The sequence below is a fragment of the Priapulus caudatus genome, unplaced genomic scaffold (genome assembly GCF_000485595.1).
Source record: "Priapulus caudatus unplaced genomic scaffold, Priapulus_caudatus-5.0.1 Scaffold72, whole genome shotgun sequence".
Lineage (NCBI taxonomy): Eukaryota > Metazoa > Priapulida > Priapulimorpha > Priapulimorphida > Priapulidae > Priapulus > Priapulus caudatus.
This window is the reverse complement of record NW_014577133.1, coordinates 676,115-693,442: the sequence shown is the minus strand read 5'-3', so window position 1 is coordinate 693,442 and position 17,328 is coordinate 676,115. Positions and strand designations below refer to the sequence as shown.

Genomic DNA, 17,328 nt, shown 5'->3' with positions numbered 1-17,328 from the left:
CACATCACGACACTCACACGCCCGCGCAAACACGCACCCACAGCGTCTGACGCCCCACATCACGACACTCACACGCCCGCGCAAACACGCACCCACAGCGTCTGACGCCCCACATCACGACACTCACACGCCCGCGCAAACACGCGCACAAACACGCACCCACAACGTCTGACGCCCCACACCACGACACTCACACGCACGCGCAAACACGCACCCACAACGTCTGACGCCCCACACCACAACACTCACACGCCCGCGCAAACACGCGCACAAACACGCACGCGCAAACACGCGCACAAACACGCACGCGCAAACACGCGCACAAACACGCACGCGCACGCAGCGACCCGTCAGCCACACGCTATATCCACCGGACCGTGGTCTGGCGGGGCTCGTCGCTAATCCGCGGTACGTGTCCGTCTGCACTGACCAAAACGTATCGCAAACAAAACTACCGGATGTAAATATTGGGGGCGACGCCGTCGCGTCGGCCAAAATAACGCGCTGCTAACGACGTATTGACTTTGAAGTGACCAGTGGTCAGACTTGAGAAGAAACTCAAACACACCTGTTTGACCGCGTAACGAACTGAATTGGCAGAAAGGCGAGAGGCAATGAGATGTAAATATAGGGGGCGGGACTGCTAGGCGATGTATATTTAGGTGTACGTGTGGCACGGGCGTGTGCCAAGATTAAATAGGTACAATATATCACTCACCTCACAGCCGTCCTTCGACGACGAAAATGTTAGCGTGTCTGTGTGCGCGTGAGTACACGCGTTCGTGCGTGTTAGTGCGTGCGTGCATGTATGCACGCACGTATGAATGATCAATAACTACATGTACATATTGGCATCGCTGTCGCTTTTGTTAACAAGATACGCGATTCAACATAGCGGCCGTATATCAGCGTCGGTTTGTCTATCCCATCTTTCACTATCACATGCTATACTATAACTCTCCTATTCACGCGTCCTGGTGGTGCACGCAGGGTGGGTGGGGGTATTTGCTTTACACTTCAACCCCGTTTCGGATAAACGCATGGAATAAAGGGCCAGTAACGCTAGTCGACGTAATAAACTGGCGTGCTGCTGGCCGTGTCACCGAGCTGCCACTTCGCATTAACAATGGCTTTTGTCTTTACACGGTGCAGCTGAACTGATTGACGATATTGTTACGACACACGCACGCTCGAATCCGACGCGACACCTGGCGCGTAATTTGCTCATTTTAATATCGAGTTGTTAAATATGCCAACGGGTTGTGAAGTCGTCGCGGGGCTTTGTGATGGATTATTAAGGCAAACGTGACGACGTGTCGTGACAATGAAATGATTAAACGCTTCTAATCTCGTGCGTCCAGTTCCTATCCCCAACCTATCCGCGTTTAAGTTAAAGCCCGATTATTCGGTATATTATAGTCAGTACGGCAAGACGCACGCGGCACGGCTCCTGCTGTTGCTAGACTTACTATCGCTAGACAACTTCTATGATGCCTTATAGTATACGGCGAATGTAGTTGCGCTTTTCTCACAGTGGTGGCGCTAGTAGTAGTAAATGGCGTGGATCTGTAGTGCGCATAGCCGCATACTGCACCTGCATGCACGAAACCGTTAGGGAGGGAGCCCTGTACATCTGTTTGGGTGGACAGCTGCTTTCTAACGGTACTGCACATCAGAAAGAATGGATAATGACGTGTCTGATTATCTCCAATATCATTGTTGAGCGCTTCTATTTACATTTATTTTATTTGTGTTTTTATTGTATGTACCACATTATTTTTTATAGTGTTCTAATAGCGTAAAACGCGTACCAGCTGCTTATACGGGTGGGCGATATAATTAAGTTAAGTTTTTAAAGTTAAGTTTAAAGTTTAAAAAACAGAAGTTGGACGACAGTAGACTCGAGAATATGGATTTAGCAAATTAGCGAGGGGTCAAGAAATATACTTCAATAGTCGTATAATTACTAAAACAATATACCTTATTTTATACGAGGCAAAAACCATATCTAGCGTAACGTATTTATATATATCACGTAAGCAGTGTAATAGGATCTTACCCCTCTATGCATACCTATGAAAATACAAAGTTTCTGGCTAGATATATCTATGTACTTATATATACCTATACAGACGGCAACAATTCATTGGTACAGGTTAATGATATGTCGGAACGTGTGGTAGCTGACACAAAAGAAATACGCTGTAGGTAGTTCAATTCTACGTACTCTACATGAGGTCTCTATTCGTATTTTAACCAGTGCTGCAAGTCCGTCGTTTTTTTTCTTCCCAATCGAATTTCTAATATCTCTAGACCGTGTCAGAGCATCGTGTATTCATTACTAATTGTTATTTTGCAGTTTTAAAAGGGTAGAAAGCGTGATGTAAGTACGTGCTTCAAACTGTCACTCGCCCTCGTTCAGTCTGCTCGTTTGCACAATAGCCCCCCCCTCCCCACTATTTTAAATCTAGCGCATTCTATAGCTCCCGCTATAGCGGCACACGCGACCCTAGCCGGCCAATCAGTGCGAGCCCATCGCTGATTGGTCGACGAGCGGCACATGCGTAGAGGTAATCGCTAGCGTATATTTAGCTCGCCGCTACAAACCAACGTACATCACGCCATTTTAGTGGGCGCAGTGATCGTGTTCGTATGTGAGTGTGAGTGTCGCTCTGTCCGTACCCGAGTACATGTAGTGGTGGTTGTGTCGCAGCTATACGAATTACGCCGAACTCTTGATGTTGTCCAGGATGACGACGTTGTATCCAGTATCGTCGGGTGGAGCCAAGCCGAAGACGTGTAGAAGGAATTTGTTCGGCCCTGTCGACCATGACCAGGTGAAACGTGATCTAGAAATCAAACTCACCGAAATGCACGAACTCGAAAACAAGAAGTGGAATTTTGATTTCACAAAAGAGAGCCCGCTACCTGGAAAATTCGCGTGGCAGAGAGTAGAGCAGAGCAGCACGGACGTTCACCCGTCGTATATGTTGCGTAGTTTTCCCTTCTTGAGTGGCAAAGTGGACATTAGAAGAGATGCCGCGGAGGAAACCCGCAGCACGGACACGCTTGTAACGCCGGCGCGGGACGTAGGCACACCCGCCACGCCCTCGGCGTCGGACGAATCGGATGTGACCCCAGAACACTCGGAACCATCGTCAACGTCTGGGAACGTGCGGGAGGTACGCAAGGCGTCGTCCACAGTGTCGGACAAGAGTAGCTCGCCGCCTAGCAGTCAATCCAAAGTCACAGGTGAGCCGACGGTGTTAATATTTATAAGACACGCGAGTGTTATATGGTTCCTGACGCACGTATGTTGCGATATCATGCTGTTCCCGTCTGCAGACAACGATCAGTCGCATCACTGACAATTGATACAATCAAGAGCGTATAAAGAAGGTGTTCGTCGAATAGCGTGAGATGCTAATAGTTTCCCAGTCTCTCTGTGTCTGTTTATATTCTGAATTTTATTGGGGCGTGTGTTTGTTTTTAACAGGTTTTCACGTCAGTCAGTAGTAGTACTACGAGTGCGCTGTGTAGTAGCGTGTAGCAACGTGCACAAGTACTACATCCGCAGTATCTTGGAATGTAGCCAAACCAAATTCAAGGAGGTGCAGAAAGATAAAACCTTAAGTGTAGTCACGTTTGGCCGAAGAATGTATTTCAACCACATTTTCGCAGCTCTATGTCAAAACAAGTTAATACAGAATTCTTATACTAGACGTTTGATAACGGTCAATAGATGATGAACTCCACCTACTCTATGACTGCACTGCCACCAACCACATCAGAAAAAAGACAGAAGACAAATGTATACACTTTACATTCCTAAGCAAATCATCCATAAAATGGTTATATTCATCACAAACAATGTGGCCGATCTCCTCGAACTCTCAAAGTTTATCGAAGATTTATTCAAGCTACGACAAGATCCACCAAAAACATAAATGGTGTGATATACAAATAATAAATTAAATCACACCACATATCCCAAGCTAAATACAGAGAGGTTTAGACCAACAGTCGGGCTTTACTAGTCCTACATCTGTACTCGGGGCGCCTGCAGTTTCCGATACCAAACGTTACTATCTGCGGCAACCGATACCACGCGATACTTGCCGCAATAGTCTACTCACATGAATCTTGTTCGTTAGCGTAGTTTAGAAGTTTGAATTTTATTACACTAGTTTGAAGTGTTGTTTTTTTGGTTAGAATAGAACGTTAAATTATGTCATGCAGTCATGTCAAAGTAGTATAAGACACATCGTTTCTCTCGTTTTTATTAGCCTAGGAACTTGTTTTATTGTAGTTTGTAGCCTATTTGCCTGTATGATCTGCGATTATCCGTGCAATAAGCTTTATTTGAATTTGAATTTGAATTTATTTGATACATTCTATAGACTGAATTTTGATACATTGTTACATGAATACTCTCCAGTGATTAAAGTAGGCATGCGTAGCTGGGTGCGTGTACATGTAGGATGGTTTAAAAACCTGTGAATTTTATTAAACCGTAGGAGTAACTGGGTAGCAGGTGGCAATTGTGACGGTTTTTTTTTAATTGGTACCAAAATAATGGTGGCTCATGCATTCTGTGTGGATGAGTTCTGTGCCTTTAACCTCGCAACGAGACGCATTTATCCAGACGACTCACATCAACCCGCTTTTTAGCTCCTAAGTCAAACCAATAACCGATGCGTGAAATGTGCTAGTTTAGTTAGTTTATATTTATATAATAATATTAGATACAACAATTACATATATATGTGACGATGAAGCAAATCGTAAAAGTGCAAAACAGAGTGGTTTAAACATGCGTTTTCGAGTTTGCATGTATGCTTCTGTTCTGTATATTCACGTTGACGTAGGGTTTTCGTTGCAAACTACCTGCTTGGTTCGAGCAAACGGCGGTTGGGTTGCTCGGTCCGTAGTCGACTCGCCTCGCCGGCAAACTCGACCTGTGTGGCCAGTTTACCCGCCTGGAGGTGGAACAGCTCGGCTCACCGGCTAGCTCATGTGAGATTGAAAATTGAGATTGATCATGTGTGACAAAATTATACTCTACGCATAATAAAAGGTTATTCCCACAAAAATATCACACACGTTTTGACGTCGGAATGTGTAAAACATCTTTTAAAAATGAGTTAGACCGTGAGTCGAGCTGCCCGATCTCCAGGCGGGTAAACTCGACACAATGCGAGTCGAGTTGGCGGCGGGTCGAGTTGACCAGTCCTCGGGTTGGTCGTGTGTGTTTATCTCACGGGGTTCCCTTACTTCATGCCAAAAACGTACTGTGTACAACGCTCATATCTCTCACCCGTACCTGCGATGTCAGCTCTGCCTCTGGCGAGCGACAACGTTATTGTGCGTGCAGCACGCACGCACCCGTACACACGCGCGCACACACAGCCGTACACACAGAGCCGTACACACACACGCACTCAAACACGGCTGCGCTGCTTTGTGTAGCAGTTAGCCAGATTGATGGGGGTCACGACGGTTTGCTAGCAAGCAGTCGGCTAGCTTTTGTGTCGCGGGGCGGACAAGGCATGCGCAGGCGTACGTTGAGTTTGGCAGAGGAAGCGTAGACAGGCCGACAGACATATACGAATATTACGTGACTTGTACATCCCGCGCGTGTGTGTGCGTGCTTGCGGGCGTGTGTGTGTGTGTGCGTGCGCGCGTGTGTGCTCCGCCGATAGTTATGCATGGTTGCGCGAGAGGTTATCGTGCGCGTTCATTACTTAATCGGCAAATTATGGTTGTGGGATAATGTTCGCGTCCAGCTAGCAATCTCCCCTCGTGCGCGCCCTCTTTCTCTCTGTCGTTCTGTCTACCCCTGTTCGTTCTCTCGCATTCTCTCTCTCTTCCTCTGTGTGTGTGTGCGTGCGTGTGCATGTGCGTGCGTGCGTGTGCATGTGCGCGCGTGTGTGCGTGTGCGCGCGTGCGCTCGTGTGGTGTGTTTAGGTAACGGGGGTCGTATTCTCATGATCTAATTAGTGCTGACATGATTTCTCTTTGTTGTCCGGTTGCTTTGTTAGCCGTATCCCCCGTGCAGATGTCCGTTATGGATGATCGTAGGCATCGTAGGTACCTGTCGTGTGCACATGCTGCCAGACCGAGGCTGTGTGAAGTCTCACACTGCGTCACAACTGTTATGTTCGCGGGTGAAGGGTATAACAAACTGGAATCACCTTGCTTATCTAAACATTTCCTGCCTGGGAAAGTACGATGTTGTTTTGAAGATAGCTAAACTTTGCCCTTACTAGGAATGGGTAAGCACCTAGTAAAAACTCGGCCGGTGGAGAATACTACTAGGTAGACATTCCTCCTTCCGCTTGTGCGATGTGTGCGTGCGTGCGTGCGCGCGCGCGCGCGCGCGTGTGTGTTATGTGTGCGTGCATGCATGCATGTGTGTGTGCGTGTGTGTGTGTGTGTATGTTTGTGATGGCTAACCTTTTTAACTGTTTATTAAAATGGAAAGAAATAGCTGTAGGGTACAGGAAGTTAGATAAAACGATAACGGAGTCAAGTGGGTAGGGAGGATGGAGGGAGGGCAGGTGGGCTACCTATAGAGGCTGGGTACGTCCGCAGGCCACCAAGAAAGGTTTCTATCGTAGAAAAAAGCGACAGCCTGTGAGAATGCCAGATGGTTAAAGTTCCCAAGTCGGCGGCCATTCGCGGTTGTCCATTGTTGCACAAATGTCTTCCGCTGAAAGGGATGAGGAAATGCATATCAATGCAGAACGATGCCTGCTGCAAATCGACAGACAATACGCGCCAAAGCTGTGCAAATCTGCTCCTCTGTCGCGTGTTATCTCAGAGAGAGATTTAACAAATGGAGGCTACACAAACATAAACACGGTTGCGCGCCGAGGAATTTTCAAATGACAACAAGGAGCGCGGTACACCTGTGGCCAGCATTGTGGCGGCGGCGTTGACCACAGGTGCGACATCTGGCTTTCTACATCAACAGTGAGAAGCTGTTGTGGCTGGCAAATAAAATGGTGGTTTCAAGTAGGCGCGTTTGCGTTTCAAGCTCGGGCTTTCCTTGCCGGCATTGTCTGCGATTTCTGAACGCCCACGGAGGCGGCCAAATAAATCTACGTCGTGCGAAAACATTCGCAACGCAAACTTCCTCTGTCCGCCAAAAAAAGCCGTGAAGTTGTACAGAGTTTAAAAAAGCCGTGACGTTGTGCAGGTTTTATGCATTTTGCGGGTTATTCAATTTCTAGCGAGATTTCGTGTACTTGCCACGTGACTTATCCGGTACGTTTCTTTCTGTTGCAGGGTATTACAAAAAGGTAAAGAGAACGAGAGCTGATAGCAATGAAGATGCTCGGCAACAGAAGCGGCATAGGCCATAAGTGGTGAGTCTTCTAAGAATGTCAACGTATTCACATAATCACATGTGACGTTCGTTTACTCGCAGCAACACACGCGCAGCAAATGTTGGTAGGTCAGGTAAACTGTGCGTAAATGTACCTGTGCGCGCTTCTATGCTTTACGGTTTTAAAACCTTAGATACACGCGCGTTTTACAGCATAGTTCCAACATCTTTAGTTGGTCGTACAGGCACAGAGGCCGTACGTAGAATCTACACACCGTGATCTATATATGCGTTGATAGATGCAATGTCGGGTAACGATTTATCTCTCACGATTTATCTCTCTCTCTAACGTAAATATCTGCCACGATGTGGAGGACAACGGTAATTCTTGGTAGAGCTCTCCGGTGCTGGTACCCAGTATTTTACTCTTACTTAGCTCAGCGAACCGCTGCAATGTAGCAAGACCGCGCGCAGTAGAGCGAGCTCGATTTTTTTTATGTGCTTCTCGGAAGGTAGGAAGGGAGGGAAGAGGGAGAAGGTAGGATTAGCGTGCCTGGCCGTCCTTCGCGCCGCGCGACCGCCTGACAGCACCTGCACTCACGCGCCGGGAATCCGCGTGAACGACTAGCGGCTTACTGTCAACTCTAACCAAGGCTCACGACGCTCCCCTCAACCCTGCCCCCTCTATATAGCTCTTGTCTGCCTCTCTGTCGCTCTATCTAGCACTGTCTGTCTCTGTCTCTCGCCCTCTCCGTCTGTCTGTCTGTCTCTCTCCCTTTCGGTCTGTCTGCCTGTCTCTCGCCCATCTTTCTCTCCCTCTTTGTCTTTTTCAATTCTCGCGTTCGCTCCTCTGTCTCACTCTCTCACACTCTGCCGCCTTTTCTTCCTATATCTTATTTTGTCTCCCCCTCATCTCTCTCTCCCTCTTCCCCTCTCGCTTCATCATTATCCCTCTATCTTTCTGTCGCTTGCTCATTTTCTTTCTCGCGTGCCTCTCTCTCTCTCTCTCTCTCTCTCTTCCCGCTCTTTCTTTCTCTCACTCTCTCTTTTTCCTTCTCTCACCCCCTCTCTCGCTACCCACGCCTCGACGGCAACCCACAGACAGCCGTGGTGCTGGTGGGATTGTTCGCATGTAAATAAATGCAGCGGCGAGAGATCTGATGATGACCCGATCGTCGCGAATACACGCGCAAAATAGTTGTGCCTACACACACGGCATGCTGACAACGCTTTTCCGCTTATCATAAGCTTGCCGCCGATCACACAATGCCGCCGCTGTGCAGACAGCGCGAGAGTGAGAGAGAGAGAGAGAGAGAGAGAGAGAGAGAGAGAGGCGGTGAGAAAGTGAAAGGCTTGTTTGCTTCCCAAACACGTTAAACTTTTCTCTCTCCGATACGCGGATAAGCCTGGTTAGGAAAGAAGCGTGCACTCTCGCTCTCGCCTACCCCAGGCAGTCACGTTTTTTCTCGATCAACTATCACCGATGATATAGTAATTTCGTATTCAGCATGCATGCGCAGGAGAAATCAAGACGCATCTACACGTAAGCATGTGGTAGGGAGTTTCTGGAAAGCCAGTAGTTGTAATATACGTGACGAACAGATGAGATTACTATCACCTGGTATAGTTTAACCCCCCCCTCCCCCCTCCCCCGCGCCTTTTAATAAATCTCGCAAACGCGCCGGTTTAAAAGTCGAGAGTTAAAATGCATGTATGGATGTGCGTGTTTTCGTGGACGGAGAAGCGATTATGAATCATTGGTGGAATGAACAGGATGAATCTCATTCATACACTACGTATTTCTCTGTCTCGCTCGCTCGTACTCTCTGTCTGTCTGTCTATCCGCCCGTCTGTGTGTCCGTTTCCTCCGCCTCCCTCTCTCAAGCTAGCCATCTATTTATTTCTATCTGACTCTCTCACGCACGCACGCACGCACGCACGCACGCACGCACGCACCCATCACAATCTCACACACATGTGCTTCATCACTCTCTTGCATGGTTGTCTTGTTCCTTTGCCCTCTTTCTATCTTGTCTTCTTGGAGTCCCTCTTCATTTCCGATACGTATATGTAATTCTGTTTTCTCGCTTTACGTATCTACCCATTCACTTTCTTAGACTGTCTTTAGAATTTCCTAGACCAGCGCAGGTTGCTATTTCAGCGGGCAGTAGTAGCTATGTGTGCGAGTATTGAGGATGGTCAGTGATATGAGTCACGCGCAGGATATGCGTCGAGGAAGTGAGACGCGCTCCACGCAACCCCCATGCGTGATAAGCAGCGATACGTCAGCCAATGATGTCAGACGGCGAGAACGTAGTAGTAGCGTTGCTACGTAGTGACTTCGCGGGGTTTCCTGTGCTAGCCGGTCAGAGTGATGCGCTGTTGTTGACAAGGCTCGAGCGATTGACGACAGACTCGCAGTGGCGGTCGCTTGTTGTGTTCGTTCTTCTAAGTACGTACTTTCTAAGCGATCTACACTCGACGACTGCATTGAGAGGAAGTTACTCGTAGCGCGGGGCGCTTTGCTGTCGAAATGTCGCTGTTGCTGTCGATCATGAGTTTCAATGCAGACCGCAACGGAATCAATTGTTCACTAGCGATTGTCATCGTTATTCACAATCACTCATTGTCCGGTTGCTATTGTGATTGTTATTCACTCATTGTCCGCTCGCTATTGTGATCGTTATCGTCTCATTGTTCCCCGTCGTTGTAATTGTTATCGCCGTGTTGTTCTCTCGCGATTATCGTGGATGTTAATGGCAACTGCCAAGTAATGTCAATCGGCTTAACCATATCCCTAACCTCATCCCTAACCCTATTCCTAACCCCATCCCTAAACCTAACCCTAGCCTTAACTGTAATCCTATCCCTAACTCGAACCCTAACCTGAACCGTAACCCTTGCCTTAACCTTAACCTTAACCATAATCATGATGTTAACCCTAATCATAGCCCCCTACCCTAACCCTAACCGTAACCCTAACACTAACTGTCACCCTAACCCTCACCATAACCTAACCTAATCCTAACCTACAAGCATCGTTGCACTTACTTATTTTAGTAAGGAGCTAGATATGGGGTGTAGCGTAGCAGATGGCGGTCAGTGTAATATATGGACTAGGTTGTCCTTCATGGGTTACTAATGCGTGCGCAATATACGAGTGTCGTATAAGCCCCATAGTTTGTGTGAAACGTCCGGCGCGTCTTGCTTGGTCGGAAAATAATGTGGGTGTTTTGGCTGTCCCCTCTGGTGTGAGCTATGTGCATGTGTGTCAGTTTAATAAAGGATCGTGACGCAGTCCATCTATGTGTCATCCTCCTCCGAGTATGCAGATATATTGCAGCTGGCACACATGGCGACAGCAGTTAAATGTCTTTCTGTGGCAAACACGTCTGCTAACAAGCACGCAGCGAGACCCCGAGTCGTCTAGCGAAATTAGCTGGGAACATTTTTTGGGCAACGAATTGAGAGCGAAATCCTTGAACCAACGCTGCCTTTTGTGCGCGTCGTTGGGTGCACACGCGGTCGCCAGTCCACACCATAAACGTGTATGGTCACTCTAATAGTGCCCTAAATCGATTTTACAGCCGGGTTTGAGTAAAGCGAAATCCAGTGGTGAAAACATGAATGTTTTCGAGAGCTTTAGTTTTACCACAAGTGGATTTTCTAATGGTTTTATGCTTTAAGAGGCAGCGCTTTAAATGGCTCTGCGCGGATTTACTACATGTGTGTATGTATGCTTGTAAATAGCTTGGGATTTCCTCTAGTCGTCTTTACAACGCAGCTCCTTTTAGGGTACATGTGTATAGGTAAATTGTTATTTGCTAGCCATTGTCGGGCAAGCGTTGGTCACCGTGGGAAAGGCTAGAAATTGTAGCAAGATTACTCATTTGGTCAGTATATTAGCAGCCTGCGCAAGCACTCGGCATCTCTATAGCCCACACTCTCTCTCCCCTCCGTTTCTACCCATGTTGTGCTATCTTATACCTTATCTTTATCTATCTGTCTTTGTGTGTGTCTCAGTTTCACTTGCTCTCGCTCACTTTATACTTATCTAGCTTTCACTCGTTCCCCTTATCACCGTCCCCATGCTCCCAACTCCCTCCCACTTAAGCCTTTTTTGCAACAAGGTTGCTCTGTGCTCGCAACTGCAGGTAATAACAAGGAAAATCACTTTGGCAATCAGCAGAAATTACACGGATGAGTAGATTAAACTTTGTGCGGGTGTCGAATCGGCCGTGATTACTGTGGAATTCAGCGGCTTGTTTGTCAGTTCAACTTACGCACTTGCTGGTCGCAAATCTGTCTACTGCCAGATGCTATTTCGTCGTAGTGCCAAGAAGCGTCACGAGGTCGAACGTTTACGGGATAAAGCTATTTGCCGCAGAAAGAGAGAGGGGGAGGGATAAAAATAAACCGATAGAAAGAGAAAGCGAGAAAGATAAAGAGAGAGAGAGAGAGAGAGAGAGAGAGAGAGAGAGAGAGAGAGAGAGAGAGAGAGAGAGAGAGAGAGAGAGTGAAATAGAAAGAGAGAGAGAGAGAGAGAGAGAGAGCTGACATGATGAATGCAGATAAAAAGCGCTAACGAAACGAGTGGAAGCTAAAATGCTTCGTTCCTGCAACGCACGCGCACACGCTGTCGACTGACTGTGCGCTGGATCGCTCTCCCAGCGTCGTAACCGGCGTTCGTCAATGCGTAACCGCTTCGCGTAGCTGTCCCTGAACAAACGTACGTGGAAACACACACCCCACGCGTACACTCGGTCGGGGCGTAAGCTCATACATGTATTCCTCCTCATATTGCTTCATTCAGTGCGCAGTGTTGCGTTTGTGAATGAGTCTGAATGGCCGCCGAAGAAGCCGTTCTCGGCTGTTTGTATACGACCCTTAAAATTCATGTCCTTGTAAAAGCCGCATTGTGGCGCGACTGAATATTTTGACTGGGCGCCGGCAGATGTGTGGCAATACTCCCGGCGAGCGTCAATGCGCAAATTGCATGTTTCGCTCGGTGTGTTTTACACCGTGGAAATGCTTTAATTATTATTTCGCGGCCCGTGCCCGGGGCCGTGCGTGCGTGCGCGCGCAGCGCCGCCCGTGTGAACGGGTTACGCGAAGCCGCCATTGTTTGAGTGGGAGTGCGCGGCGGCAAGGTTGGCTACGCCTTGCGGGGGCGACGTTCGGGGACACATCGTGGCGATGTCGTGGCAGTGTGAGTGAGTGTGAGGTGGAGGAGGAGGAGGGGGCACGGCGAATGGGGGGCTAATTTCCCCTTCACTGTCGTCTGTTCTGCTTCTTTTTCCCAGGCGGAATTAGAATACGCGTAATGGCGCCAAGGGGCCAATTTACGGAGAAAGCCCGCGGGAGGGGTTTCCGAACCGCAATCGAAGGCTCGCTGCTTAAGTTTCGCCGCTCGAAAAGTGCTCTCTTGTGTCGAGTGCGCCAACCCCCCACTTTAGAGCGCGCGCTGAAAGGGGTTTTATTTTTCTTTCAGATTGAAATATAACTCGTTGAAATTTCAATGAAAAAGCCGCGAAATGCTTTAACAACACTTACGTTTCACCCGTTCGAAATTTTTCGGGAAGAATGTTTCAGGAACAGTTGACGCTTTGTGCGCGACGTCGCGCGACGTCGCTGTCCTAGATGGCAATGCGAGTGTTTGAAAACACTGTAACTCTTTGAGGTGTGCAAATAGTACAATATATGCTCGCCGCCTGGAAAAGAGCCTGAGCCTCTTGAAGGTTACCCACCTGGAAAACTGAATTGGTCACTTGTTGTGCGTTGCCCTTTCGCAACAGCACTGTCTTTGATGCTGCTCTCGCGGCCAAGGGCTGCGATTCGTAGTCGAATCCACGGAACAGCGACAGTTTCCCGTGCCGAGGCGCTTCTCCCCTGAAAGAGAAGACCCTTAAATTAGAACCCCCGGTAGACCCTTAATTAGTCGTGTGTAAAGCTGAGCGTCGTATTCTCACGCAGCAGCACCGTCGTTGATGTCGTTGTCACTGACAAGGACCACGGTAGCCGAGGCAAGCGACGACTGACGACAGTGCCTCCTTGTCGATAAGGCTAGGGAAAGCTCAGGGGGGAATTTAGTGGATCTTCGAACTTTGTTAAATTTACAGGCGTCGATGTTCCGATGCCTTCAAGCCGCTGTCAGTGTTCTAGTCCAGAGCCAGAGACCAGGGATCTTCGCCGGCTGTGCCCCACCACCCAGAAACGCGTGTGCTTGAGCTGTGTAACTCCCACCGTCATCATCGACAGGAGGGTAGTCATCGCGGGCCGGGTTATTCTCGCTTTGTGCCCGCACACGCGCGGCCAGTGTATAAATAGATGCGCTATTGTATATGTGCATCTCCGTACGCTCTCACCCCTAATCTCCGCTGTGTTGCATTTGGCGCAGCAGGGCAGAGAGTCAAGCGGGATTTTCCCACTGTATAACGCTGCTTGGCTAATTGCCTGTACAGTCAGTTACACGCGCGCGACAGACAGACAGACTGCGCGAGGCGGAATAAAGTGAACGCTTCTTTGACTCGCTATCCGCTATATACCCGCTTATCGCCCTCTATACTCGCTATCCGCTTATATACTCGCTATCCGCTATCCGCTATCCGCTTATATATCCGCTATCCGCTATCCGTTTATATACTCGCTATCCGCACGCTGTACTTTCATCCTGCGTCGCACACCGTCATCGCTTATCGATGCGCTGCCGCTCGGCCGACGAATAACTCCTGCTATGTATTACCCGCACTGGCGGGATTCACGCGTAGAACGAGAAGCCAGAAACGGGAAACAGCTGGGATGCTGCGCGGGCCGCGTTCGACACGTGTGCGGGCGGGTAACGGTCGTTTTTTTACCCGCGCGCACGCGAGCTGATTCTGCATGTGTCTGGCAGTTAGTGAGCTTTGATAAACCGTCTGGGTGCGGTGATGGGATCTGTTGGTAATGGTTTATATTAACCAAGGAAGGCCACCGCGGAGTTAGGGTGTCAAAGATAGGGTTATGGTCAAGACTAAAAATAGCTTGTCATAACCCTAACCCTAACCATTCCGCTAACCTTAATTCTGATACGCTGATCTTATCCCTAGCTGTAACCCTTACTCTAGTCTCACACTAATATGTGTATAAAAATATCTTTATATATATATATATCAGAAGTAGATAATAGCAATAGCTAATAATACCTGATATATATAGCTGATAATAGGGAAGGAGTGTGACTTCAATAAACAAGGGAAATTCGTCATTTACTAGCCTTAGAATACCTACGATTTACTACGCGTAACTCAACCAACTTGAGCTCGAATCATACACAGTACATTCGCCTAGCATCGTGCGAAATCGTTTCCTCGTATACACCCGCAATCAAGAGATACAGACTAAAACGTACGACACGATTTTCCATTATGTTGCCAGCAAACTGAATGTATAAACCGCCTAAATTGAAACAAAAGGCAGCTCTTGCGCACTTGCTCCCTCGGCGATGCGGTGTGGCTCGCTAGTAGCTGCCTTTTGTTTCCATTTAGGCGGTTTATACATTCAGTTTTCTGGCAACATAATGGAAAATCGTGTCCTACGTTTTAGTCTGCATCTCCGGATATATATATATAAAGATATTTTTATATACGCACACACGCACGCACGCGCGTGTACGTGTGTGTGCGTGTGTGTGGCAACACTGCTTATGGCGCGTGTCACATCCGCAGCACGACCACGGCAGCTCGCTGTGACGTAACGAGCCGGATCAGCTGCCCTTTTGTCGCATAATCACTTTTCGTGCGCGAACGCGAGCGTGGCACGAGAGAGAGAGAGAGAGAGCGAGAGAGAGAGAGAGAGAGAAGTCGTACGTAATGGCTTTACAAGGCGACTGTAAGGCAACTGCTAATCCCGCCGTGTGCGCAACGATTTGGTTGATCCGCTATGTAAGCATGCTTGCTGAAGGCTCAGAGAGGGAGATGGGAGAAGGAGCGATGGGGCGGACTAAGATAAACGCGATGTCTTACCTATAATTGTAATCACGTTATTTGCTGTCTACATGCAAATCGATTGGATTCGACGAGTGGAACCCCTCCCCCCACCCACTAGACATTTGAAGAGTCGGTCGAGTTATGTTTACTTGGGGGGTGTCGTTCCGAGTTTGTATTATCCTCGCGTGGCAGGGGCGCTGGGCATGCACGCCGGGGTCATCATGAAGTTGTCTGTCACCGCTCCGACAAAAAACAGCGTCTTATCGCGGCCGCTCGGCTAACACCAGTTTGCAATCAAGCTCTTGGTGCAATTTATAGCGCGCCTAAAAACTGCCTTGTGATGAAGCTAAGCCTTAGCTACGAGTAGTGAATTCACCGCGCAGCAATAAGTCGGGATAGTTTACACGTGGCTCTGTATGCATGCACGCGCGCGCACGTGCATCTAATGGTAGATACAGTAATTTCACCCTGCAGAGTAGGTCCCTCTTACTCTGTGTGGTTCCTTATTGTATCTAATCTAATGGCAACGACGGTGGATGACTGACTGACGTTATGTGATCACGGGCGCTCGCCCTCGCGTCGTAAGCTTGAGAGTATTCATACGGTTGTTGGTGTTAGATTCCATGAGCGCTGTCAGCTGTGTGACAAGAAACTCGGCGCCCCCAGTGCTGCAGTTATTTACCACGTCCGTATCGGCTTACATGCAGTGGTCGCACTCACGCGTTAATGCAATGCTTTCCATTGATACGTCGCACAGTAGGGTCGGTGCTACACGTACGGGCGCCCGTTCGCTAGCGGTGGCCCGTTGGCATGACGAGCTGGAGGCAATTGATGACTTGACAGAGCGTAATTGAAGTGTCAATCAGTATGAAGTCAGCTCTGTACGCGACATAAGTACACGAGTAACTCGTCTGCGAGGTTGCGGACCCGAGTACGGTTACGGCGAAGACTCTCAAGAATTAATCTTGAGGTTTTATTGAATCATCTCGCCATCGATGATGTGACTTCATTTACTCGCATTTGTGCGAATATTAATTGTTAAATTCGTGCTAATGTCCGTGTGGGGCCTTTGTGTCACGAACACTGAAGCCGCCTGCGCGCGTGTGTACGCGTGTATGTCTGTACGCGTGTGCGTGTGTGTGCGCGTACACGCGCGCATCGGTAACAGATGCGGGCTCGTACTCGGACGCGTTTTGGTGAATGTTTACGACATGTAGCACAACGCCCGTAGTGACGGCCCGGGTCAGCAGCCCGGCGAATTTTTTCGCCGTCGCGCGAATGAAACCCGCGCGTCGGCGCGCCCGCCAGGCCCGTAACCTCATCCGCCGATATCCAGTTGCCAGCGCGCCGTCGCTTGTTGAGTCTGGCGACACATGGCGTGCATGTGGGGGCACACGTCTAATGGCCCGGCCGCGCTGCCACATGGCACGCCGCCTGACCCCTGCGCCTCCCGTGTACGCTGCTGCTGCCGCTCCGCTACTGCACGCGCGCGCGTGCGTGCGGCGAGCGACGCGACGAAGTTTCCGAGCACGCAAGCTCTGTTGCCATGTTGGCGATACTCGCTGCCACCGCTGCGCCCCCTATGTGATCTCGGCATGCAGTCACGCGCTTCTATTTTTCTCCCCCCTCACCGTAGGATCTTGGTGGGGCTGGCCTGTGCCAGAGTTGTAGAAACTGGTGTGGTGGGTTTGGTTGTATAAGAGCGCGTACGCACGACTGCGGAGAATGATCGAGTGCGTGGTGTGGGGGGGGGGGTCGTGCTGGCGAGCCCCGGCCGGCCCGTGTCTGCTCGCATGCAAACTAGTGTCCGCCGAGGAGACCCGCCGCAAAGTTGCGGCCGAGTGCTCCCGCCGCGCGCACACACACACGCACGCACACACACACACACACACACGAGTGCACGTACGCACGCACACACTCATACACACAAGTGACACAACACACGCACACACACGCGCGCACACACACACACACACACACACACACACACACACACACACACACACACACACACACACACACACACACACACAC

At 49.3% G+C, this 17,328-nt stretch overlaps 1 protein-coding gene across 1 annotated transcript in view; it reads left to right on the top strand.

The window, feature by feature from the left end:
- Nucleotides 1-2,630: 2,630 nt before the first annotated feature.
- Nucleotides 2,631-17,328, top strand: part of LOC106821429 (cyclin-dependent kinase inhibitor 1B-like) — a 32,344-nt gene continuing 17,646 nt past the window's right edge. The window contains exons 1-2 of the mRNA XM_014826225.1: nucleotides 2,631-3,252; nucleotides 7,291-7,370. Of these exons, the coding sequence (XP_014681711.1) occupies nucleotides 2,739-3,252; nucleotides 7,291-7,367 (591 nt within the window). The 5' untranslated portion in view covers nucleotides 2,631-2,738 and the 3' untranslated portion in view covers nucleotides 7,368-7,370. The remainder of the gene's footprint in view (nucleotides 3,253-7,290; nucleotides 7,371-17,328) is intronic.